This window comes from Aythya fuligula, chromosome 1 (genome assembly GCF_009819795.1).
Source record: "Aythya fuligula isolate bAytFul2 chromosome 1, bAytFul2.pri, whole genome shotgun sequence".
NCBI classification, from domain to species: domain Eukaryota; kingdom Metazoa; phylum Chordata; class Aves; order Anseriformes; family Anatidae; genus Aythya; species Aythya fuligula.
Window position 1 is genome coordinate 152890462 of NC_045559.1, and position 27514 is coordinate 152917975.

At 41.8% G+C, this 27514-nt stretch overlaps 2 protein-coding genes across 2 annotated transcripts in view; one reads left to right on the forward strand and one right to left on the reverse strand.

Moving 5' to 3' along the window:
* Nucleotides 1-6351, reverse strand: part of HS6ST3 (heparan sulfate 6-O-sulfotransferase 3) — a 294039-nt gene extending 287688 nt beyond the window's left edge. The window contains exon 1 of the mRNA XM_032207777.1: nt 5810-6351. Coding sequence (XP_032063668.1) covers nt 5810-6351 — 542 coding nt within the window. The remainder of the gene's footprint in view (nt 1-5809) is intronic.
* Nucleotides 6352-21835: 15484 nt separating this feature from the next.
* UGGT2 (UDP-glucose glycoprotein glucosyltransferase 2) overlaps nt 21836-27514 on the forward strand; it is an 86112-nt gene continuing 80433 nt past the window's right edge. The window contains exons 1-2 of the mRNA XM_032203496.1: nt 21836-22008; nt 23121-23203. Of these exons, the coding sequence (XP_032059387.1) occupies nt 21836-22008; nt 23121-23203 (256 nt within the window). The remainder of the gene's footprint in view (nt 22009-23120; nt 23204-27514) is intronic.

A 27514-nucleotide genomic window follows, 5' to 3' on the forward strand; every position in this document is an offset into this window, starting at 1 on the left:
CTTCGAAGAGGAAGAGTAAGAAGGAAATGACTTTTAAAAAAATAGTATTACTAGACAACACTTCCAATTACTTCCAACCATTGCCTAGCATAATAATAATAATAATAATAATAATAATAATAATAGTGTGGCAGGGGCACAACTGAGATCTGCTTTCCAGGGAGCTCTACCAAACAAAAGATTATTACAATGGGATTTAATTCTATTCAATGTTTGCATCAACAACATGGGTGCTGAATACAGAAGACATTTATTAAATATGTCAATGATATAAAGCTAGGAAGGACAAAATTAAAATTCAAATCAATTTTGCAAATTAGAAACTGGCAGAAGAGGAACAAAATCAAGTGGGGATGAGCACAAAGCTCTATACTTAAACAGAAAGAATGAGTCACATAAAAAAGACAACGGGAAATACAAGCAGTAGTCTCTGAGAAAATAAATAGCGTCTACATCCCAAGCTGGACAGCCAATGTCATGCAACTGCAAAATGAGCAAGTGGCACTGAAATGTACAACCAACAGCACAACTTCCAGAATAAATGAAGTAATCTTTTCTGCTTGACTTTGTACTACGTAGATGGATGAAATATTCTACCACCACTGAAGCATCACATTTCAAGAAAATAACTGACATAAACCCCCAAAAAAGAAGAAAAACAATCAAAATGACCTAGAAGAAATATAGAATGAGCTGGATTTGGTTATTTTTTTTCAATAAGGGAATGTTGAAAGAGGACTTCCTGAGAACTGAAGTACCTAGTAGGCAAATAAAAAGCAAGGGATCAATTTGTTTTCCATGTCCCTCACAAAAATAAAGAAAAAAAAAGAAATCACAATGAGCACTGGAGGGAAGACGACCACTTTCCAACTGTAAGGATATTGAAACCCTAGAAGGGATTACCAAGGGTTCTTCTGGAGTGACCAACAATGGAGGCAATTAAAACAAAACAAAATTCACCATGATCACAAGAAGTTTCTCTCTCCTTGTTGTTCCTTAAACCTGGCTCTAACATTCGTTTCAGAAGATACCAAGATGCGAGAGAGAATTTGCAGGTTTTTTCAGTTTAAACACTTGAAGCTCTTTGTTCTCTTCTCCTGCTTACCTTCAGCATAGTCTTAATTTTCAATTAGCACTCTTCTTACGTGTTTGTGATGATCACAGTTACCATGGCTGCAAAGAAAGGAGTCCATCTTATGCTCTCTTATTGCTAGAGCTTTAAAAAAAACCTCAATAGGACTGCATCAGAGGAGAAGGGAACCTGCTAATTTCTATTTAACTCTCCCAGTTCTGTGACTCATGGGTTTACTGCTGATTTGTACTTCCATAGACTAAGAGAGCATACGGCAAGTTAAACAGACATGAAGAACTGGGAAGTACAATAGAAGCCAATTAATGAAAATCAATACTTTAGAAGACTACACTGCACTGATAATAAAGCTCATGTGGTTTACAGAATTAGACTAATTTCACTGTTTCATATAAAAAAAAATTAGACAACAGTTTCAATGAAGCGTTCTCTCAAGTGTGCAGTTTAAAAGATTACCTTCCTAATTTAATCAAACTAGTAATAATAACAATGGATAACTATTAATGATATTACAGACACCAGCGAGGGAGAAAGTGTGCCTTGATAAGAACTTCTGAAGGTCCCCTTTCAATCCCTCATACGCAAGGCAGAGGCCACGCAAGCCATGTGCCACACACCAGGTATTACCTGGTACCTTGAGAGGCAGACATCAGCTAGGACCATGTGTCTGCAACATGAGATGTGCAATACTTCCCATCGAGTTCTCAACATCTAGCCCAAACCAGCCCCTCCAGCCTTCCTTTGTAGCCACCGAAAGGAAGAGCTGCCCCTCCAGAGGGAAATTCATCAGGTCTCAGCCACGTCTTAGCCCCCGCAAAGGGCTGGCTGTGGTACTCTGCTCCTCCCCACTGTCTACAGAGGCAGCCTAATGGCACTTGCTCAGACTTGAGACCAGCTCTTCCATGGCATCCCAATTTAGACATTAACATCATTTCTCCTTCCTTTTTGTCCTCAGTAAATGTTGGTTGAAGCTCTATAGCCTCTGAAGGAAAGCCAAGTTCCCAAGGTAGAACTAAACACAACAACTGTGAGGACAAAGAGGTCAGAGCAAATACATAAAGAGATAGAAAGCCGTTCCTTGCAAAAAAGATGGTGCACCAATCCGTTACTTTCTCCTATAAAAGCCATTTTTGGAAGGCACAGAAAATAACCCAAATTGCATGCACAGGGTACAGCAATAAGTCTCCTGTGAAATGTAAAGGGGTGTGGGGAGGCATGCTACTGATGTAAGCACTTCCATGTGAGCCTAATGGCATCCTCATGAGAGAAGTCACAAATAATTACATTATTTGCAACACTGAGCTGAAAACTACATTAATATGAGCTTAATTTAAGACCATATAAACTGCATACTCTTCTCCATATCCTCACTGTCCAGAAAGCAACTGTTGTAAGAGGGAAAGCTTCACATTAATGTTGGAAACTAACAGCGCTATTCTGTAAACATTTAGGTAGTATTTCAACAGAACATCTCACATCCTGCAAATTAAAACAGGTGTAAATGACTGAAGAAATTAAAAGTTTTGTAGTGCCCTTTTTTTTTTTTTCTTCAATAACACCATTGAAAAGAATAGCTTTGATTCCTAACATTACAAAGAGTTTGATAAAGATTATTGAACTTCACAACAGCATCCAATACACAGAGAAACAACTTTTCACACTGAAGTACCTAGGCGGGACCCAGGACACATCACATCATAAGTCCCATAGGGGTAAAGGTCCCGTGACCTCAAAATTATAGTTGGTGCTTGGGCCTGAGGAGTTCAATTTGCTGGGCCACGGTGGCAGCTTCTGCCCTGAGTTCCTTCTTGGGATACAAGGTTTCAAAACTTAAACACCAGAAAATGAAAAAAGCCAAGCTCAGGTCTCTGTCATACCTCAATGGGATCTTCCAGATGTAAGACATCTGTAAGCACACTGCTCACGAAGGACAAAAAGTCCAGAGTGAAGTAGGGCTTCATGTACTTCCTCAAACCCTTAGGACCATACCCTCCCTTATTTTTTCCATGGACTCTTCTACAAACATGTGTTAAAAGTTAGGACTTTATCTAACGTACAACAAAATAGCAAATAAAGTGTAAGATTAAACAAGGCTCTCACTTATTTGATCTTCACTTATGCTACACAATCACCAGCACTCCAAAAAGCAAGATTTTAAAATGCAGAGATTTACACCCTGAATTGCTTATCCTTTCTTTGTGGTTAAGGGCCAGTTACATATATTGAGATCTGAAAGAACAGATTATATTAATACCTTGCTATGAAGAAATAGAATCATCCTCACCGCATATTCAAATATATTACACAAGAGTTCAAACCCCTGGGTACCAAATTCACCATTTGGTTTGTCCCGTTGCCCTCCTCCCAGGCACAGAGAAAATCCAGTGTCGTACCTAACCAATTTAGCCTAATTTCCTGGCTCCACTGCTGGAAGGCTGAAGAGAAAAGCTAAGCTAATCAGGGAAGTCTAATGCCTAAAATACATTCAGAAGCTCCAAAGGATGACTAAAAAAAAAAAAAAAAAAAAATCAGTATGCTCTACTTTAGGCTCATATGCTAGTTTCTTGCTTATTTTAGGCACACGGTCACCTCATGCTCAATTTTCAGTTCATACGTTAAAAAAGACCTAGACGTATGCCTCTAATAGTACAGTCCTCCAGCAAAGTATTTTAGGCTTGATTCCAACTTCAGCAAAGACATTCATAGCCGAGCCACTCCATACTTCAGGGTTATCTGATAGTTCATTTTAAAACTCCTTGAAATAAATGAAGTAGGGCTACATGACTATAAAGAGAAAGCAATGATAAAAAGAAAAAGATGTCTGCCCAGAGCAGCATATAATACAACAAGGAGCAAGCATTGGAATGATATGACCAATAAGTATTCGAAGCACTTCCCCCACTTATGTGAAGATGAATCCAGAAAGCCCAAGTAAGATGCCATACTAACCAAAGCATTCCCTAACTAAACCAAAAAATATTAAGAAAACACTTTGGCTGTAACTATTGAAGTGTCACTACTTGTCTTTTTCTCCAATCAAAATAATTACTAACAAATGACTGAATAATCATCATCACCTGCTCTGTAAATCAACTCAGAAGTTTTCAATTAATATAATCATGTTTTCTACCAAAAAGTATAAAAATTACTACTTCACTTTTACTGCCCATTTGCGATCTTTGCCTTTGAATTTAACACTTGGTTATTCACTTACTACTACTCTACACGACAAAGGAAAGGAAAAGAAGATGCCAGGGACAGGTAAGGTATTCTCAGACATTTCTGTATTACTCTTCCTCCTCCCCTCCCTGGTTTCCACTACAATTTTATTGAACGTTCCTTGATGCTGTACTGTTGCCACCAAGCTGTTTTGCCCTTGAAGACATTCACAGCATTTCTCTTCCACTAGCACGTGAAACCACTGATTCTATTTATCCCCAGCTGAACATCTTTCATAAAACTGTACGAGATTCCTTCACAGCACGCTGCAAGTGCAGCCCAAGTCCCCAGCACCCAACATTACATCATCGTGGCTGGAATCACGCCAAACGTGCCGAGCTACGTGGTACGGGAGGACCCGTTACCGCCTCTGATGCTCACATCAAGTCATCTGCGAGCTGTTCAGCAACAGCAACCAGCTTTCTTGGTGATGAACAGGACCAGGGAAAATGAGTCTGTGGGCATCATGGGCTGTGTGTGTTTTTACAAGACCCAAAACAATGCGCGAGCGGTCCTGATAAAAATGTACAGGCTGCAGACTCATAAAATTGCGATGGGTAGTAAAATGAAAGAACATTGTGTTATCTGGAAAGCTATATAACTTGAAAAAGAGGAAAGGCTTTTTTTTTCCCCCTCAAGTACTTTACATAAATTGAAGCTGCAATCATTATAGTGTTAAAGTTTACGAGAGAATTGATCTGCTACCTTGTTACTGCCCATGTTCAGGGGCTGTCATACAAATAAAGACAGGACCTAACTCTAGCCTGGAAACGCGATTTAATGGTAAATGAGTCGGAACAAAGCCCGAAACTTAGCGAATTGCCTACAGCTATCCTGTGTGCGGAGAGACTGCCCTTGGACAACTTTCCCGTTTCAAAACAGAAAAGATTTTCTTCCAAGACCCGACAAAAGCCCAACGCGAGCTAACACGAAGAGGAGCAGCGCTCGCAGGAGCCTGCAGCCCGTGCCACCGGGGGTGTTTATCCACACGGGGATTTTTTCCCCACAAAAACCTCGAGCTCCCCAGGCAGCAGGCGACGGGCATGCAACCACCCCACCTGAAACGGGGGAAAAAAAGAGGGTTTGAGGGCTGCCGGACACCGATGACAAGGCTGCGGGGGCACTCTGTATAGGTACACGGGAGTGTTTCAGTGCTGATTGTGGTTTTATCTTAAAAAATAAAGTTTCGAAAGGCGCGTAGCTGAGAGAAACTCGCGCAGGAGCGGGCAGGGCTCGGTCCCTGGCACAAGCTGGGGAACAAAACGCGCACACACACACACACCCTCCTCACACACACACATGAGCGGGACCCTGGCTTATCGATTATTTTATTTATTATTTATTAGCCGCTCCGCTCTCCCCGACGGCCGCTTCCCGCCGAAACGCCGTGAGGGGACAGCGAGGGGGGGGGGGGGTCCGTGAGGGGAGGGACCCCTCCCTCCCCCCCCCCCCCACCCGCTAACGGCCGTGCGCGCGCCGCTGAAGGGCCCCGCGGCTGACCTGAGGGTGCGGTTGCCGGCGCAGCCGCGGCGCTCCATGGCGGCGGGCACGCAGCTGGTGAGCTCGGTCCAGTCGGCGTGCAGCCCGCAGCTCCAGCCGGTGGAGAAGCGGGAGAAGAGCCAGGTGTCCTTGTCGCCGCCCGGGCGGTGGCAGGCGCACTTCTTCTGGCCGGCGCGGCAGTAGCAGGGCTGCTCCAGGCGGATGTTGCGCACCAGGTGCCGCCCGAAGGTGGTGCCGCCCGTCTTCTGGATGTGCAGGAAGACGATCACGTCGCGGCCCCGCATGTCGAAGCGCACCCGGCGGCACAGCTCCCCCCGCGCGAACGGGAACTTGGGCACCAGCCGCGGCAGCGCCGCCGCCGCCGCCGCCTCCTCCGCCTCCTCCTCGTCCGCCGCGTCCCCTCCGCGCCGGGCGGCGGAGGCCGGCGGGCGGCGGGGGCAGGCGGCGCCGGGGCAGGCGGGCGACACGTACTGGTAGACGATGAGCAGGAAGAGCAGCGCCAGCAGCGGCGGCAGCAGCCACCTGTTGAAGCGCTCGTCCATGGCGGCGCGCGGGGCACGGCGCGGCGCAGCGCAGCGCAGCGCGGGCTCAGGCGCTGCCGGCCGCTGCCAGGGCGGGCGTCCCGCCCGGCTCCCCTCGCGCGGGCGGCATGCTGCTCGCCGCCCCGGGCTCGGCTTAGCCCGGCGCGGCCATGCCCGGCTCCGCTCCGCTCCGCGCTCCCCGGCCGCCGGCGGCAGCGGGCGCCCGGCTCTCGCCGCCCGCAGCCCCGCGCTGCCGAGCGGCGCCGGCAACTCTCCAGCCCAAACGCGCCGCTCTGCCCCCCGCGGGGCGGGGCGCCGCGCAGCCGCCCACCAATCCGGGCGCGCGGCCGGCCCGCCAGCCAATGGGCGGGCGCGGCACGCCGGCTCTGCCGCCAATGGGAGCCGAGGGGGAGGAAAGGAGGGGGGGAGAGGGAGCCGCTCCTCGCTCCCCTCCAGGTACCGGGCGGAGACCAATAGCGCGAGGGGGGGCGGCGGAGCCAGCCAATGAGAAGGCGGGGGCGGGGCGGAAGGCAGCCAATGAGGGGGGAGAGGGGGCTCCGCCAGGTGAGCGGAGCGCCCGGGCCGTGAGGCGAGGCTCGGGCCGGACCCCCCAACGGCTCCTAACGGCTCCTAACGGCCCCGCGGCCGCCTAAGCTATTTAATCGCAGAATGTCGCAGTTTACCCCATTTATTCATTAGGTACCTGGCAGCGCTACCGCAACTTTCTACAGTGTCTTTCAACCAGCTCTGGAAGACCTCTAACAGAGCGGTGCGTCCCCGTGGCACTATTTAAAACTGTACCTACCGTTAAACCTCCGCATCTTACCATGAAGGTTTCTATACGGAAAGCAGGAGTATTTAGACTCTTGAAAGGGATCATCAGCTCCTATTAAAAACTATGAGAAATACTGCAAAGAGCCAGCAAACAGCCTAAAGTAAAGGAGATGAAACTCTGGGAGCTGTAAAGCGTTCGTAAGCTGCTGCTACAACACCCTCCGTCCCCTGGCTTCCAACACACGCACATATCGCACACACACACGTCTGTTTGTCCAGGATCTCACAACACCGTTAAGGCATGAGGCTGGTAAAAGCCTCTGGATCTCACCAGGCATCACGAGAGATGTGCTTCTATCTGCACTGAAACATTGTAGAGAACGCCCTGGATTACCTGGTGAAAGCATTTTGTTCTCCCCCTTAGCCTGTTCATTACCGAACAAGCAAACATCAAACCAGAGAAGCAACATTAAGTACATGTATAGCCTTGTTTCTGTAACAGAATAGCACTAGGATGGCTTGTGGTGGTAACCGTGTATTTGGAATAAAAGCACCGCTAAAGGATTTAGACTGAAGTACCTCTCCTAGTGCTTTTAGTAAGATGCAGAAGTGCTGTTACAATTTAAGATTTTCTCTTTAAATAGCAGATTGTTGACACGGTACCTTCATCTCCGTGAAAAGGTAAATGTACTAAACAGGGAAACTGTGAATTACAGCTACATTTAAAGTTCCTATTTATTTAGATTTGCACTACACAGTTACTAATTTGTGAAGAACAGCAAAAAAAACATACCTATATTTATTTTTTTATTGGACAGAAAGGATGTACAGGAGAAGAACATTTATAATGAGGTTTAGATGAGAAACTTGACCTTTAAAAAACTGTCATATTTCTGAAACTGGCAAAAAGTACGTGCGGGCCCACAGAAACGAATGTGCTTATGCAGCTCTCAAGGACAGCCTTTTAACTTAGGAATTTTAATATTCCTAATGATGGTTTGCAGACCATGCTTGCTGGAGAGCTACGACCCACAGCACCTCCAGCCACCACCCAGTTCTTCACAACTGCACACAGTGCTTGCCCTTACACCATAAGCTGTACTGCCACTGAGGCCAAAGGTTCGGAGAGCATTCGGTGTCTCCAGCAGGTGCCTGCCTGGCATTGCACTTCTTGGATGCTGAGTATCCCTACAAAGAGAACATAGTGTTTCTCTTTGGGAGTATTTTATGTTCTCCTTAGAGATGTACGTGCTCTAGCACAAGGCCCTGTGGGATTGAACTTTACTAATATTAGTTAGGTTCTTTCAAAGTCAATGGCTGTAGTTCATCAGCCTCAGCGGAGCAATAATAAGGGTCATTTTGAATCCAGCCGTGTTTCCGCTGATTTAATGGGAACATAGCTGAGTTCAAAACAAAGCCCTAAAAACTGCAAGCACTGCTCAGCCCCAACATTTTTCCCCTCAAAACATAATTCAGCTTTAAGTCTCCAACAAGAGTTTACTTATAAGGAAAATCAAAAGTTAGTTACAAGCTAGTTTTCAGGTACTCTGAATAAAGTTTCCATGGATTCCAAAACAATTACAAGTAAGATTTAAGGTTCTCTTATTTCCTACATAATAATTCTCCAAGATCCTGTTCACCAAGAGTTCACCAAGTATTCAAATAAGAGAATCCTGAAATGATCTACTCCTCGTAGCAGTTTCAGGTAGATGACCTCAAAAAAACTCCACACCTGTTAAAACCAGCATGTAATCTCTACTGTCATCTCTACCAGAGAAGTGCTGACGTGTGAAAATACACACACAAAACTGTATTAAAATTCCAGCACAGTACGCCTCTTCTGCTTGGCACTTCCCAGGTAGCACACAACAGGCTTTCTGAGTTGCTAAAAATAAAAATTGGCATGCTTACCATTTATTTTAGAAATCGATATAACATTTGCTAGTCTGAACCAACGGGCATGGAAAATAGTGTCAGTGCCAACATCAGGTTTGGTACAGAATGCATGACTAAGAAAATGATATTACGAAGCAAAGGTACAAAACTATGATTTCATTCAGCAATTACCTGTCTGACAAGGTTTATATTTAATAATCTATTAATGCAAAATTGAAGTGACACCGACGTCATGTTGGTTTCTTTCAATTATTTATCACCGCCTGACCTGAAATGTTTCAACACTTGTAGCCAGTTGAGATTTCCCATAAAACAATTTTTCATTGTTCAGCAAGTCCCAGGTCTCTCCCTTTTCACAAGGATGCAAACAGTAAAACTGTAATAGCTAAATTAATAGACTCATGCTAACTTCATTCATCTCTTTGGGATTAATTTGTTCCAAGGTTTATAGTATAAACCTCCCTTATTTTTTGTCAGATTAAATTTTATTCTTTGCAGTTACTGAACCTTCCATTTCAATGGCACGTTAAATGCTGTATTCTTCCTTTTAAAGTAATTTATGCATTATACTGTCACCGGCTCACCATCTTGTAACTCTTGCAACTCATCACGACACGTTAATTTTCACTTCTTGTGCTTGCTGTTCTTTTTATGCAGGTAATAACTTTCTTAAACCTATGACCCCCCCCCCTCCTTTTTTTCCCTTTAGTCAGATTCAGACAACAAAGAAGAAATGACACTTCAGGTCCAGCAGAGATCATAATGTAAAAGGTGAGAGTTAAAATGTGTTCTTCAGTTACTTTCATACATTGTCCTGGGTGTGATATAGCATCAGCTCACTATTCCTTTATTAGATAGACTATGCTGATCCTTCACAGTCTTAAATGTTTCATGTGTGGCAGTCCATATGCAAATGCCTCTGAAAGTCATTCCTTACACGCTGCTGCTTGTTTCCCTCCTGAGATAAATGACCAGCCGTATTCTGCTTTGAATACTGATCATTCCACCTGTGTAAGGCACTGACCTAGGACAACTCGAACATCCAGCATTCCACTCAGTGTCCTTTTGTTTACAACCATCACTCGGTAGTTTAAAACTGCTCACAGAAAAATTAATATATATGTATAGTTACAGTTGTTGGGAAGATAGTTTCCCAGGAAAACAAGAAAAAAAGGAACATTTTTGAAAACTTTGAACTAGATCTTTTTAGATCAATGCTAAAGCTTAGCTGTATATACATAGATGTCCTTTCTATCAAGCACACATGGTTATCTTTTGCTCTTGCACCACTATAGCCCATCCTTGGATTCACAGTGGGCATCAGCAAATGAAACAGCACCTGGGACCCTTCCTGGGCATTGCAACATTGTCATTTAGCAGAGTAAAGAAGGAGAAAATGCTCTAACCAGGTTTTGGCATGTGAATTAGCACTCTCCCAGACAACCCCTGGACATAGTTTGGGGAGTCAAACCATTCCAGAAAACACCAGTCACCAAGAGCACCACTGCCAGTCAGGCTGTGTCACAGCATATGGCCCCAGTATCCAAGGAAGTTCCTGAGCATGTTTAACTTACTGATGTAGACTCCACCACCAGAGCATTCGCAGTTCTTATTTTAAGAAAGAAAAACTATGTTTTCTCTTGCCTTTTGGACTGTGGCAACAGCATTACAAAACTCGGGTTAAAGTTCCCATGTGTTTTCTAGGAGAGAAAATCTCTGGCATGCAGGATCATGTAAGGGGCTTACTGGAGTTCACTGCCTGGAGAACAGGATGGCCACCAGGCACAAACAATGGTGACCCTTGCTGGAATCCAGCTGTAATCACAGCCGTAGCAAGGATGATGTGAGGTGTGACCACTGCCTGCAAACTGGCTAACAAAGAGCCTCTGGCTGATTTTGCCATTCAAGAAGATTATGTGCAGCTTCATGATAAGGCCAGGTAAGCACTGATGAGTGGGAAGCTACTTGAGTGAGGCTACAAGTACTCCAGCTGTTTGAGGCTGCAATATCAAATGACCAGCAGCAAATGCCGGTCTTGGAGCAAAGAGAGAAGGCAAAGAGCATGAAATGTAGAGTGTTTTCTTGTAATCCCAAAGAAACTAAACATAGAGTTGTTTGTGTATGCTCTTTATGACAACTGGCATCTGCAACACAAAGACAGCATTTAACAGGACCGACACAGAAAACTGCTCTCCCATTTCTGTCCTGTGCAGAGGAAAACCTAGACCTACTTACACACATTCCTTGCAGTCTCCAGCCTTTGAATCCTGCAATATTTATGATGCAAACTCTAGAGTAGCTTTTGTGGACTAATTACAGATCAAAGGCATTTGATCCATACCACATCTGCTTATATTTTTCCAGATTCAGGTACAAGTAGAAGTGCTACAGACTCAGTCCCTGACAATCATGCGAAGGATATCTCTATTACATTTGAATGTGGCATTTTGTTTTTCCCTGTAAAGAGCAGCCTAACAGCATCCAATACGTTCCTCTTTTTCAAGACTGTGGTGTCCAAGTCAACGTCTCAGTTCCCAGATTGCAACTCCATCCTCCAAACAGACTCTGATCCAGGCAATCAGGGCAGAGAGAGACCCATCTCTTCTGAAACTAACAAAACCCAACAAATATCCCTATTAGTATTCCTTCTGAGACCCCACATTTTCTCACACAGGATCGGAGTTGCAAGACTGTGTAACACTGCCACCTGGTGATATGCATCACAGCAATATTTTTGTCCTCTCGCCACACAATTCGCTTCGTTTCAAAGGTGACGTTAATCTGCCAGTCCCCATCAAACACAATTTATCCCACTATCAGTTTATCTTGTGCACTTCTGCATTTGTCTAGAAGCCAAAATACCCCCCTTTCCCTTTGCAAAGTTGTTCTGGACATATCTCGTCTTCTCCTTCGAGATTGACTTTTATATTTACTATGGGCGATTACAGTCTAACTTTATCCAAATCTGCATCCCAGCTTTGTTTGAAGTGTAAAACTGTAGTGTCTGCTGAGAAATAGATCTGAAGCAATATTAGAATTGATCCACTAGGCTTCCCCTCCAACCTATTTTTTGGTTCATCTTTTTTTTGGGATGTAAAAAAAAAAAAAAAAAAAAAAAAAAGAAAAAAGCTCCAATGGCAACAATAAAAAGTCTTCCAGGAAGTCTCCGTCTCCAAAACGGAAAAAATTATTTTTGTAATATTTGATCTCAGACTCCATCTCTTTCATCTGATCTTTGTGGGATACAGGTGGAAAATGAAGAAAAGCATTGCAAGTGGTAGATCAGGCTCAACTTTTCAGCACCCCTATCTGGCTTTCACAGCTGTCTGCAAGTCTGAACCTTTCTTTTATAACTGACCTCCAACTCTTTACTGAAAATCACAGCGAGTTCTGAACTGTTATCGCTTTCTGGGTTGCCACTACTTCTTACTAGACCTTTCTTGGATTCATTTCAAGAAACTGACCTGGATACTTTGAAGTCTGAATTCACAAACCACACATTGTTTATGTGCCTCTCCAGGAGTTTCTAGACCTTTCTAATGACTCCAACTCCTGCTAGGGGATTTTTATTTTATTTTACCTCTTTCTTATTTACCTAGTCTAGTTCTATAAGCACCTGAGTTATTAGTCCCTCTTCGGTCCAGCTGAAATACCACTTCACCATTTTCTCCTTCGTATCTCCTTTTCAAGCAATTTGCTTACTCAACCATAAAGTTGTGCCAACCCTACAACCTTGGAGGAGGCATTATTTCAACAGTGCTGTTCATCATGAAGAAATGTTTTAGAATCGGGATAGTTTCCAAGAAGTAAACAATGCATTCCCATTTTTGCTTAGAACTTCTGTTTTTCTTGAAGTCCAGTTCCCAGCGCTCTACCAGATAAACAGACTCACAGCAGGGTTGCATAGCCTTCACAAAGTATAAAAAAGTAAGCTTTTTCCAAGTAACTTAGTTTTCCTTCTGGGTCCATTCTAATAAATTGAAGGCATGTAATCAATCAGGGGTTCTTGTGTATCACAAATTTGATTTTATTGTTGGTTTGTGTGTGTGTATTCATAAACTGTATGAATGGTAATACATAATTCCCTAATTTGTGCCATCAAAGTCACTAAAGTACTGCTTCTATTATCAGTTAAAAGTTGAGTTGCACTCCCCCAAAAAATGAGATGAATTTAGGTTTAATTATGAAGAGATACAAGTTACCTCACAGCTGGGGCTACAGTGGAATTTCCCCCATTCCCTCCAATCTGGCCAACCTACAACACTTACAATGCAGAAAAGTTATTAGCACTGTAGGTGTCAGGTTAGATACTCATACTCGATTTGAAGTCCTGATCTGAGACACCTGTTTCTACTAATTTATTGCATTTTATGATTTTGGATTGAAGTATGCTGGGAAAAACAGTTACCAGAAGAACTGGGAATTTTAACCTACAACAGCAAATCCGGCACAAAATATAAGACAAGTAACTCCTCTAGCCCTTAACATAACAGGGAAGGATCTGTTGTCTCTGCAGTCTAAGACAAACTAAAGACTAGCTAACTAACACTAGAAGGAAGAAAAATAATTCAACACAGATAGGTTAGGGATGAAAACTGTAAATTCAGAGGGAGAATTGACATGAAGATTGTTCAAGTGCTATTTCAGATTAAAAATGGCAAAAAACAAGGTAATAATTCTCAGGCTGTCAGAAGAGGAGATCAAAACACAGGTTGGTCAAAGCAGCTAGTTTTGGACCTGAAGCAGAAGTGTTTCAGTGAGGAGATGCATGTCCATACAAACAACTAGCATTGTGCATACTTTTCTGGCAAAAGAAAAAGCTAAAATAGAATACGAATTATGCTGGTAAAAGAAGATAAAAGTAGCCTACAGCAGCATAGTCACACTGAGGCCTGCAGATTACTGATGGTGAGTGAAATATCAGAATTTGATCTATTAAACAATTACTCTTGTGCATGGCTATGTGCAAGCACAACTGGGATCTAGCAGGCATTGAAACATTTTAAATTTATATTTATAAAAAAAACATGTGCTGTACAGCCATTTTATTTAAATACAGATGTTTTAAATGTAATTTTAATCCCTTCTCCCAACTGCTAAGAAATAGTGGGATGAAAGTTGTCCAGAGGTTTTAGAATTGCATTCCTTTAAGTGTTTGAGAACCATGGATTTATTTAAAAAGAAGGGGAAAAAAAGTGGAGAAGATGGAAGCTTGTACTTTCTTTGGAAGGACTTTTAGAAAGACTCCTTAGAAGTTTTCTGGGACCTCCAGTAGGCAAGATCTTATTTTTCTTTCCTAAGTACCATACAGTAGACTTACTATTTAATCGTAATCCCTTCAAGAGGCCTAAGTATATCAGCCTATTAAAATCTATGTTTATGATAACTGTCAGAGATAGTTATCAGAATTATAGCACTAACAGCAGATTAACAAAGGGAAATAACCAGTACAGAAGCCATATGTCTGATAGTCCTCACTTAGTCTAGGAAATTATAATCAAGGAATACCGGAAAACAGAAACAAAGCCAAGTTTTCCTGTCAGAAACCTAGCTTTATCACAAACCAAAGGATAAATACAAATTTTCGTTAATTTACAATGAGATGTTACTTATATGTTTACCATATATATGTATGTGAAAAGTTAGCCAAGTATTCATCTATCCATATGCACGATCATTTTATTTTAGCAACAAATACATTAAAACGAGTTCTACATCCAGATAGCATACATTCATTATTAATCTTGCTGCCTTCTTTTTTATCGCCTTGAGTTTTCAGTGTTCCATTGTCTGGAACCACACATCACTGCTCTAGCAGCACAGGTAGGAGGTTAAAAAATCTGCAGAACTGGCTCTTACCTCAAGCCGCACAGAGTTTGCATGGCTGGGAATCCTTTTGCTAACAGAACAATACAGGAGAAGCAGAAGCTAGCACATTAGAGGTTAAACAATTTGCATTTTGTTAATAACACTTCATTTTTGCCCCCAAAGTTTATCTACATTAAAATATTCTAAATGTAGTGTGTTTCTGTAAGTCTAATTATATGCGGTATGTGAAAACATATTTGATAATCACATTGCTAATTACGTGCAATCACTTCAATACACAGGTGCAAAGCTCCAGAAATCTGCATATATACAGCTATAAACCACAACCTTGCAGGTTCAGTGACCAGTTATTTCACTGGGACTCTGCTTATTCCGATTTTTGAGTGGCTAGTGCCATTTGAACTAAAGATATGTGCTAGCCTGATACAGATCTAGGATTGAAATTATATATGCATGTTTTAGTGCTAAAAAAATGTAATTCCTGACTGTCCCACATTTTATGAACTTGTTAAAGTACACATTTTATAATTTATTTATGGATATATCATACTGATGTCAGAGATGTGGGAATAATAATTTTTCTCCTTCTTCTGGGAGTTTTAATTCTCACAGTGTTCATTTAATATATGTTTGCCTGGAATATCATATATACGTGTATGTGAACGTGTCTTTTCCAACCTGGATTAAACTTAAGGGACCTTCTTAATGGTTTAATAATAGAAGGTAATAAGACTTGAGCAATAAATCCATTTTCATTATACGCGTAATAGCTTGTGGCTGCACTTTTTCCTTCTCTTTCATTTATGTATAACTTATTTTTTACATTGATTTTTAAAGCTGTCTTGACAATGGATTGTAATTAGCTTTGCATATAAATCATAAAAATTGAAAATTTTATATACTCAGATAAATTGAAAAGGACATAAAATGTTAATTTACATTATTGAAAAGTAATATTTCTATGTTCCCTCTAAATATATTCAGTACAAGTTATTGAAAGGAATGGGTTTACATGACTTGTCCAGAAGTATTTTTCTTTTCAGATTTGGGAAGTGAGATGAAATGAGCCCTGAGAGATGAGAAACCTGGCTACTAGTTTGCTATTATCATTACCAGAATGATGGAACAAGGAAAAGGGACATAAAATCTGAAAAGCAGCACTGGAAGTTGTTCCAATGGAAACAAATCCATTGCATTTCGCACAATAACGCATGACTAGTTGTTTCGCTTTACTTACACAAAGCTTTAATTAAAATAAATTGCACTTAAGGGTCACAGAATAATTTAGGTTGAAAGAGCACACTGGAGGTCATCTTGTTCTGCTTCTGCATAGAGCAGGACCAACTTGAGAGCGATCTTAGTGCCATAGTGAGTCAGGAGCCACAGAGCCACGTGAAAGCCCGGGTGTCACCCTAAGTGTCACTGCAGGCAGAGCTGGCCCCAGGGAGATAGAGCAGAGTTTACCTCTCCGGGAGCATGCCAAAGGCAATTTAGTTGAGGACCTATGGGCTAATTTTCCAACTTAGCTTATGTTTTCTTATGCACCTCCTCTGGGCAAGGACTTAGTGCTTGGGTTACTGAGCTGACTAAAAGGGAAAAATCACCCATATACCTTATTGTACAGGTACTTTATCTTTAAATATTCCACCTCACATGTAGCAGCAACACATTTTGATTCATAAATGATAGGTCTGTAAGTCAAATACAACTCCTTTGTTTCTGGAAATACTATATTTTTTCAGGAAATGCACCTGTAATATCACACTGAAATCCTTTTTGCGGTTGCTGTTTTATTTTTATGTATTTAGAATTATCCCGAGGCACTTTTTTGCACATATCACATAATGAAGTAAAAATACTTAACTTGGTACTTTTTATACAAACAATTTCTACCTGACAAAGTTATGATCTCCCATACATTCGCATGTAGCAAACTACATTTAAAACACAAGCGTGTGGCTATTATTTGAATCAGTAACAATGGTTATTTAATAGTCTTACAGTACACTTTTAGATAATTTTTATATTACTGGTGCATCACCTGGGTATCATTTTCAGGTCACGTAGCACCATTTAAGAATCACTGGGTTGTATTCACCATCTCCAAGAGAAAGCATGATGTTTTCAGGACACTTTCAGTAGGTGGCTAATTGGTTTAAAAAAACCTGAAAATCCAAGTAATTGGATCCAACCGGAACACTGACATTAATTTACCCTTTCACCAGTCGTTTATTTTATCTTTGAGATAGATCTCAAAGAATCGACATGAAACAAAAACAAAACTTGCCTTCAGTTCTTGATTTTCCTACATTATTTGGAGTTAGGTCATTATTCTTAGGCAGAAGATGTCAACAGAATTTCTCCTTGAACTGCGTGACGTGCCCAAGACTAAACTCTTACTCTGTTTGTACACACATCATCCCTGGCCCACATTTGGAACCACTAAAACAATAAATGCACGCCAGTCTTCTAAGATTCACCTGGAGTGTATGCTACTTTATTCAGCTTTCAGATATTTAATAGAACTCAATTATTTTACTGTTTAGAGTAAATACTAAGGTCCAATGCAGATCCATTCCACATCAACTCGCTCAGTTTTTAAGTATTAGTCACTGTTGCAGTAATATTGTCTGCAGGTTGTCTGCTGACACCTTTTCTAAAAATCAATTAAAGTACGCAGGCCTGCATCCCTGTCAAATTTATCAATATAGCTTTGACAAACAAAAGCTCATTATTAAAATATTATATATGACCTATCCTAGGGATTACAAACATGTCTGTAACCACTTAAAAAGGTTTCCACTAAAAGCCCACAGCATTCTACATATGATATCGTACTTTCCTTTCCTTGAGTACATACACAAATTCACAAGTTGAAATCAGAGAAAATGGGAAAAATACTCGTGTTCAACACCTGAAAGCCTCAGGGTTCTCTAAAGAAGAGAATAATTGTGGGAGCACCCCAGTTAATAACATCAGAAGTGCCAACTCATGTTACGAGATGAACTGGGTTCAGCAAGCTGAGATCTGGCATAGTCAGACTGAGAAAAGCCTGCTGTGCTAAAGATAAACTCTATTTTTAATCACTGGTACTGCTAGGTGCCCAGGTGTGGCATGGTAGGAGCCAGCATGGTTCAGAAATCAGTGCAACCACACCATCCTGCTGGCACAACACCACAGTGCCACTGCTTACTGCAAAAGCTGCATTTCCCATCCCGGCCAAATTTTACTGATCTCCATCAAGCCACACAAGCGTACCCACAGGCTCATAGGAAGTTGGCTCCTCTGGCCCATGAGATATATTCTTTATGGTTCTGAGGTGGGTCACCAGAAGTTGTAACCTCTATGCTGGTTTTACAAAGCAAAATGTTGCTTCCATCTCTATTTTTTAAATGGAAGTCTGAAAGAGAAGGATCCTGAAGACAGCCGTTTACTGTCACTGCAGCTGCACGTGTAGGCACACAGCAAAGCAGCATACATTCTGATTGCCCTAGTTGCCACTGAGCAGCTTCTTTGAACTGTTGAAACCAGGCTCGTGCTACTCCTACATCCATTTTTCTTTCACTTGCTTTTCCCTGCAAGTCAAAATGAAGAGCTAACAGACTATAAAATACACTCTGTGTTAGTACAGAATACCACCACATAGAGATACGCTAATCACATCATTCAGGTTGCTGTTTATTTCCAACAGAATGGACAAAAAGTGCTTCAGTGCAGCATACTTCATCTCACCAGGGAAACGTCTCAAACGCCTGCTCTGATCGTAATGACACAGGAACAACACTGACAGGTAAAAGGATACCAGCAGCTACTGCCCAGAAGGCTGACAATTAATAAGTAGGTAACAGGCTTACCTTTTGATTTTGACTGGTGTTTGTCATTTGTGTTCCTCCAAGTTGGGGAAGAAGGGAGTCCTTGAGCTCAAAAATGGTTTTCAATCTGTAAAAGAGAGAAAAAAAAAGTTTTATTTTCAGCTAACTGAATACACTGATGAAGCTCAACTTATTTTCACTTATTGCTACTATTTCTATTAAATAGACATAGCTCACTATGAATAATACTATAAAACATTTGCATCTTACAGAGAGGCATTCATTAATCACTTCCTCTATTCACACTGAAACAGCTATGATAATCAATTCTTATTTACACAGCTGTGATATGAATAATTTTAAAATTTTGCTGTAATTCTTTTTCTGTTCTGCTGAAAAACCATTTCAGAGAACGGAGGGTCTTTCTCATACATATGGAATGTATGTACAGGAATGTTCAAGTGCTATTTGCAATACTTAATTACATAAAACTGCTGTAGAAATGAAGATTAAGTCCGCTCTCCATCTTCTAGGTTTGCACACTGCTTAAGAGATTAAAATCTGCCTTTGTGCAATTATAAAGAAATAGATTTCTGAAAAGCGTACGTCGGCTCTTTGAGACCAGAACGCAGCTAAAGTACCAAAGGAAAAGGAAGGCAGATAAAATAAATACTCGTATGCAGATGTATATATATAAATATTCCCTTTATAAGGAAGGTGATGCTCTGTTACAACGCAGTATTTATTTCTGAAGAGCAGTCAGAACTGCATCTTGACCAAGCAATGGATCACGCTGCCCAGAAAGGCTGTGCAGGTTGTGCATCCTTGGAGATGGCACCAAGACTCGAGGGGACAAAGATCTCAGTGACCTGCTCTGAGCAGGAGGCTGGACATGAGACATCTCGAAATCCCTTCCAACTTCATTTACCCTATCTAAATGTAATGCAACTAATAAAACAATAATCCTAAATTGGAGAGAGATTCTTTCTGTCTAATGGAGATTTTTTTTCTGAATTTAAGCAGAAAAGATCTTTGCTCAAGAGAAAAACTCAACCAACGATTTTCTCTAGTTCAGCAGAGACTAATTATCTCACCATTGATTCACAGCTACCACTTTATCCTGCCACTGAATTCAAAGGTAGTTGTATTTCCATAACCAGTGGCAACAAATTTTTATTTCTTTTTGTATGGCAAGTAATAAATTGTACGAAACAAGTACAGGCTATTAAGAACTCACAGTTAAGCAACAATAGCAGCCTCTTCAATATCAATATAAAATAAAATGTAATACAGCTACTTTATATACAAAGACAATTGATAGATTAGGGTAAGGCAGATGCATCCATCATCACAAACACATAGTATCACATGTAGTTATGAAAAATGCTTGATAAATGTATATACACGGGGAATGTCTTTAGTAAATTTCAGTTTTGGCTGAAGAAACAGCAAAAAGCAATTGGCTTGGACCTTCTTTAAACATAAAAGGATTGTTTGGATAGTTGGTTAATTTAAAACAGCTGTAATTATTCTGTGCAGAACATTGTAACATAATTCCTACAAAGTATTTTGAACTTTGCTAGGGAGCAATGGAACAGTCTTTCTTTGGATGCCAAAGTTCGTCCACATACACAAGTTATTTGCACTCATGGGAGATCCAAACTTATTCATCTGTACATAACATGAGTTGTGTCATCCCCCTCAGCATCAGCTGAACTGTCAGCATGAATAAAAAACTGCTCAGTGTTTGTCTTTCTCCGTATAAAAGACACTGAATGTCATTATTACTATTGGCCTTACACATGACCCAACAGAAACACTCTCCTATATACTTCCTGGAAGTCTATGAAGGCTTTGCTACTGGTCTTGTGTGAGGTTATTTAAATCAATTGCTTTACAGTGAAGCTGGCATCACAGATGTGTCAGTGGTATCTGACAATTATCTGAGGTGTTATAACTGCACAAGTTTGTGGGAATAAGTAAAAACAAAGAGCTGAGTGTTAGGGATAACTATCATACAAAGCCACAGACCCAGCAGCATGTAAGTACAGCTGTTTTTTTTAGGGCAGAATTTCTACATGACAGTTTCAGAACATCTGGCAAACAAGTCCCTTTTATTTGTACATAGGATGTTACATTGACTGGTCCCAAGCACTAACAAACTAAACTATACAATCCATAGCCTGATCCTTTTACAATGGCCCTAACTGGCTCTAGCCATCCACATAGCAGTTTTAAACAGTCATGAAATGATGGCTGGCAAGATACACTAAGCTACATGCAGCAGGAAGATGAGCAGTCCTGATTTCAGCTTCAAGCTCTGTGTTTCATCAACCAACTTTTGGAGAAGGAGGACTCGTCCCTCCAACAGACAACTACTGAGAGGGAGCTGCTCCATATCCACACCCCACAAGCCTGCTCCAGAAGCACTTGCACCAGCACTTGTAGCTTCGCCAGAGAGCTGGAGAAGAACAAAGAGTGCAGCAGTCCTGGGGAAGAAAGGGAGTAACCAGTGAGATCTCAAAACCAGATTGGAAATAAGTAACTTGGAGAACAAAAGCTTGAAAAGTGTAACACAAGCCTGCAAATAAGAACATTGGTTCAAACAACTTGTTTTTGTTTTTTTCTAGTGAGTTTTGTTTATCAAGGAAAAATACGTTGGTAGTAAACAGCTTTCTAGTTCTATTTGGAAATATGTTCTAACTTTGATGGAGAAAAAAAAAGTCATTCTGCCTTCCTGTTGACTATATGGGAGTATACGTATTCTCTGCGAAGCTACTGAGTTCTTAGCTCTTTTTATGCTAACGAAAGCCAAGGCAGAACCCCTAACTGGCACGAAGCCCAAGGATAGGCACTGGAAAGCTTAGGAAAACTGCTGCTATCCCGGCTCGTGGAAAATACAGCCGGGTGTGAGCCCCTCAAGGCGTAACACACACACAGCAGAGGTCCCCTGACGGGCGGGAGGAGCTGTTAACGGCCAGCCCCCACAGCTTACCGCTCGCGCATGCGCTCCCCGGCCGCCGCCGCGTGTCAAGAAGGTCTCCCCCTCCACCCCCGCTGCTTATAAGTCGTCAGCCGCTGATTGACTTCCAGACTGACCAATAGTCTGACGGCGACGGCACGGCGCAGCCAATAGGAAGACGGAAAGCGGCGCGTGGGCGGGACCAGATGTATTTCTTCGCGGGGGCGGGGGCATGCGCCCTGCCCGCCCTCTGATGGCGGCCGCCGCGCTGCTGGCGCCGCTCGCCCTCCTCGCCCTGCTGCGGGCGCTGCCCTGCTCCTGCCGCGGCGCCCCGGCCTCTCCCCCGGCCGTGACCGCCCGGCTGGCGGCGAAATGGCCGGCCACCCCACTGCTGCTGGAGGCGAGGTGCGTGCAGCCCCCTCGCTGCCTTCCTCCGCTGCCGGGCGTCGGGACGGGGACCGGGACCGGGACGGGAGCGGCGCTGGCGGCGGGGCGGGAGGCGGGGGGAGCCGGGGCAGCGTAGGGTAAAAGCATCTTCATCTCCAGACTGTTAACTCGCTTCTGCCTCACGAGTGAAGTAACGGTGGGTAAAGGCTTGAGTAAAGGCGTGGGGCTGTAGTAGTAAAGCGTGCCTTCAGAAAAGGCGCTGTTACTTTGCGACTATTAATTCAAAGCACAAAGTCAAGACGCTTTCTTCTCTTACACGCTTCTGGCCCCTCAGCCAATTCGGTTTACAGTTGTGCTCCGTTTTTCATTACAATGTATTTGCTGCTGCTTGGAGAGTTCCCGTGAAAGGGAAGGGAGAGCTGCAGGCTGCTGTAACCCAAGGGGTGGCAAGCTTCCAAAGTAAAGATCAGGGAAGGATAAGCTGGGGATAGCAAGGTTATCTTCTGGGCAGGCCTGAGGGGCAACAAACAAACCTTGGTGTTCCTTGAGAACAACAAAATGGGAAAGTGATAACGTTAAGTGGGAAAAAAGGGTATTTGGAATAAAGCAAACCTTACCTTTTATGCTTATAATGGTTAACCTGTCTTTGAAAGTGTACCAAAGAACAGGGATTTCCCCTGCATATCGAAATAAACATTGTCACTGAATTAAAAAAAAAAAAGTCTGTAATGCAATTAAAAGCTATAACCTGACACTGTGTTATTTGTACATTTAGATTTGTACATCTATTTAATAAAGTTTGTGTGCTTAACTACGTTCATACATAACTGTATATTGGTATATACGTGGAAAAATAAAATGAAAAGCTGCTTGTGTTTATTAGTAGTCTCTTTGCTTTATAACTTGACTGTTGAGTTCAGGTTGGTAGTGGTTTTGTTCTCATTTAACCAATATACATGAGTATTCATATTTCATACTGCAGAGATCTGAGGTGATCATTAAATAGTTAACACTTCATGGCTTTTTTTTTGTTGTTTTTGTTGTTACTTTAAAACAATTGAGGATTTTTACTGTGGTACATCTTTGGGCAAAGTCAACCTATGGACAATTCATTTTTATTTTTTAAACAGTGAATTTATTGCAGAAGATGGTAATGAGAAGTTTTGGCAGTTCTTGGAAACTGTACGAGAATTAACAATTTATAAGCAAGGAGGTAAGTTAAACAGCATGCTAGTTCTAATATATCTTACACTTTACACTATTGTTAAATATCCAAGCTAACACATCAGCTAGTTCCTGTCAGGTAAAGCCTAACTCTTCCACTATTGCTTGCTAGGTAGCTTTCTTTCAGAAAGTTCCAGAGTATTTTGTCCCAGGCAATCTATATGCAGGGCTATTTTAAAAACGAAGACAAGATGGACTGGGTTGCTCTTCGAGCATGGGACAGAAATGTAAAGATTAAAGATACCTTCCTATAAGATTCATCAACAGAAGTTGGATATTCAGATAACATTTTGTGTATGAAGGATATTTGAAGAGGAGAGAATCCCACAAACCTCAAACAAGTAGGTAGCTAAACGAAAAAATGAAAATACCAAAAATGTTTAATACTTGTAGGTGACATTGAGACCGTTTATCAGCAGCTATACTAGTGTGTTAGATTAATACTACTGGCAAAACAGGATAACAAATCGTGCATAACTAGACAACAGAATACTGGGTTGCTAGAAGTCTGGAAATAAATCCAGTAAACTAAACATAAATGTAAATGAGCCATCCCAGAAAACGCCTTGAAAGCAGTTTAATAGAAATTAGAAGAACTAAAAATGAAAAAATTAGATATTTGCCAGATCGTTCAACAGGTTGGTCAATATTAAAGTGATTTGTAAGGTTAATTGATGAACAGGGTGAAATGGGTTCAAAATGACCTAAGGATAGAACCATAGAATCATTAAGGTTGGAAAAGCCCTCCCAAGATCATCTGGTTCAACCATCCCCCTACCACCAATGTCACCCACTAAGCCACGTCCCCAAGCACCACGTCCAACCTCTCCTTGCACACCCCCAGGGACGGTGACTCCACCACCTCCCTGGGCAACCCATCCCGGTGCCTGACTGCTCTTTCTGAGCAGAAATGTCTCCTCATTGCCAACCTGAACCTCCCCTGGCACAACTTGAGGCCATTCCCTCTGGTCCTGACACCAGTTACCTGTGAAAAGAGGTGGACCCCCAGGTCCCCACCCCTTCCTTTCAGGTAGCTGCAGAGAGCAATGAGGTCTGCCCTGAGCCTCCTCTTCTCCAGACCAAACACCCCCAGTGCCCTCAACCGCTCCTCACAGGCCTTGTGCTCCAGGCCCTTCACCAGCTTTGTAGCCCTTCTCTGGACACATTCCAGGGCCTTGATGTCCTTGTAGTGAGGGGCCCAAAACAGAACACAGTACTTGAGGCACTTGTTTCATTTGCTCTTCAAAATAGTAGCATTTGTTAGGCATGATTGTGAGGAGCTATATCACTTGGACCTGCCACTAGGTGAGGTTTTAACTAAATTGAATGTTAATGTTAGCAATCAAAGGCTGACAAGTTGTATGAAGACCATGCCAGTAATGTCAGTGAGATGACAAAAATCGTGCTCAGAATGCAATATATATGGGAGGGAGAAGGAATTTAAGGTACAACACATTTTTGCAAGTATGACTGACTGAATATGAATCAAAAACAGTTTGTCACGTCCCTGTGGATGGGTCAGTGAGAGCATTATTTGAGTGCTTAGCAATGCTCAAAGAAGCTGATAGACTTCGAAAATTACGAGGAAAGGAACAGAGAGCAGCATGGTAAACAACACTTTGTTGCTTATGATTGCATGATGTGCTTTTGTGTTGAGTAGAACATGATGTTCTACTTTCTTTTCTCACTGCCCTTCTCCTCTTACCCTTCATTTTTGCGGAAAGCTTCTAGTAGAAGTAGATGATGTACAAAGAACTGTGATTGTAGGTGTGGGATGTAAACTGGAAAGGGAAAAAAATAATTATTCCGTGAGCTAGTGAAAATGGGATAGTCAGAAGTATAAGCAAAACCAGAGAATCGCTGAGGACAGTGAGCCTTCAGAACTGTTCTGTGCAAGGGCATGAGGACACATAAAATGGAAATAAGGTCAGCCTGACCTCTGGCTGTCTCCTGGTGGCCTTTTTATGGCGAGTATTTGGAACTAATGGTTTTTAATGTGTTTATCATTGCTCTAGACAGTGTCGTGGATTACACCCTCCACAAGATTGTGGATGGTGCAAACCTGGGAGAAATCAAGAAGCTGGAGGGCAGAGCTGTCATTAGAGAGGCCTTGGCAGGCTGGAGAGGTGGGCCTGCAGAAATACCGGGAAGTTCAGCAAAGGCACTTAGGGATTCCTGCACGTGGGCTGGAATAACCTCGGCAACAGTGCAAGTGGGGCACTGGCTGACTAGAAAGCAGTTCTTGAGAACCAGCTGGATATCTTTGTCAACACTTCATTGTGTTGCGTTCTTGTGCCTGTGAAAGCCAGCTACATACTGTGCTGAGTTAGCAGGAGTGTAGGCAGCCAGTTGACAAAAGTGATTATTTAACTGTAATAGCATTTGCAAGACTCCCTCTGTAGCAATGGGCCAGTTTGGGCCATTACACTAAAAACATTGTCATCCTGGAGCAAGTCTAGGAGAGGATCACCACAGTGGTTGGGGAACTGGGGCAGACTTAAGAGGAGGGGTGAGAGATGGGTTTCATTCATCCTGAAGAGAAGGGTAAGGAGAAATCTCATATCCTCAGCTGCCTAACAGCAGGGTACGCAGGAGGATTAGATGATGGTAGTGGGGAACCTTAAGAATGTACTAAAATACTTATTTAAGTAAGCATATAAAACTATTGGTAAGTGTATATTTGATATTATGATCAACAAACTCCTATGTTTATAGTGCAGGAAAGTTTAAAGTTCTGGCACCAGGTGTGGGTTTCCTAAAAGTTAATTCACAGTTGAGGTAGTATAATAAACCAGTGCTTTTTGTGAATGGGGGAGGGGGGAGGAAAGTTACAATTTTAGAGGAAAAGAAAGTGGTTATTTAATGACCAAATCACATCAGTATTGATTCTTCCAACTTAAAAAAGGTCTTACTGAAATCAATATCCTAAGTGTGAAACAGAAATATTATGAGTATCATACGTATCCAGCAATGATTAAGACACTTTCAGTAGAGAAGTCTGCATTAGGCATCTGATATAAAATGGTCAGCTCCAGTAAAGAATATTAATACTGAGACACTGGAGTGGCACAGGGAGAGATACAGTAGTATACCTCTGAGGAGAAGTTTGTTCTCTGGATGTTATAGAACAAGCTCTTTCTTATCTGTTACATGTCAAAAGACATAGAGGAATATTCACAATGCAACAAAAACTGAGCAAATTAAAGCAGGTGACTTAAAAAGGCTTGGTTGGGGTGAATGACTTTTCAGTTGTACACTTGATGTATCAAAACTAGGTAAGATGGATGATAATACGTTGATTTCAAACAGAAGAAAATTCCTAGAAGCTAAAGGAATTCTAGATTTCAAGCTGAAAAGCTGGGTTTATAGAAGATTTGGATGGTAGATTTATATCCCAATGTACTATTGAGTATTTCAGAAGAGTCACAAAGTATTAGAGAAGCCAAGAGACAATTGAAAAGTATCAAGTATGGTGGCTTTTTTAAGTCATTCCTTGGATGATTTCAAACCTGTTGCTTATCAGTCCGTGAAATCTGTGGTTTTAAATTTGGAATAATCAAATCAACATCAGTTGTTAATTTGTTCACTTAAGTATTTAGCTGTAGAAAATTTGGTCTATAAATAGTCTGTTTAGCTGTCACCTCTGTAGAAATTAAACAAATTTGGTGGGAACAATGTATGTGGAATTTGCTACATCATTTTGTAGGGTTAGTTTAGTTGTTGCAACATTTTTTAATAAGTACTCACATCAACCTGGGCATCGTTGAAATCATCAGCTATGAAAAATATCAAAAAAGGATGATTATGGGATATGCTGTATTAAATTAGAGAGAGGTCTTCAGGTGGCATGGACAACATTCTGCATGTTTACTTAATATGCAATATGTTTGCCTCTCATCTTGTGGAAAATTTGGAAATGGGAGTGATGCTGTTTGGGGCTGCACGTAATAAAGAACTCAAAGCTGTGAAAATATTAAAAAAATAGCACAGTTACAAAATACTTAAATTGCAGTTTAAACTTTGTGCTGTTTTCATATCTCAAAAGGTTAATTTAGGAATACAGAGTGAAGGTAAGGAGCTAGTTCCCTGCTGACAAATAATAACTTGAGTGTTTACTGTCTTCCTAAGTGGTTTAGTTTGTGTGTTGAATGTTCAGCTACCTTGTAAATACCAAACAAAGAAAAACCCACAGACGTTAATAAGGAAACTGTTTTCTCCAAAAGAATAGAACAATATATTACATATAAACAACAATCATGCAAATTATCTGTTGCAGATATAGAAGGTTAATCATTGCACA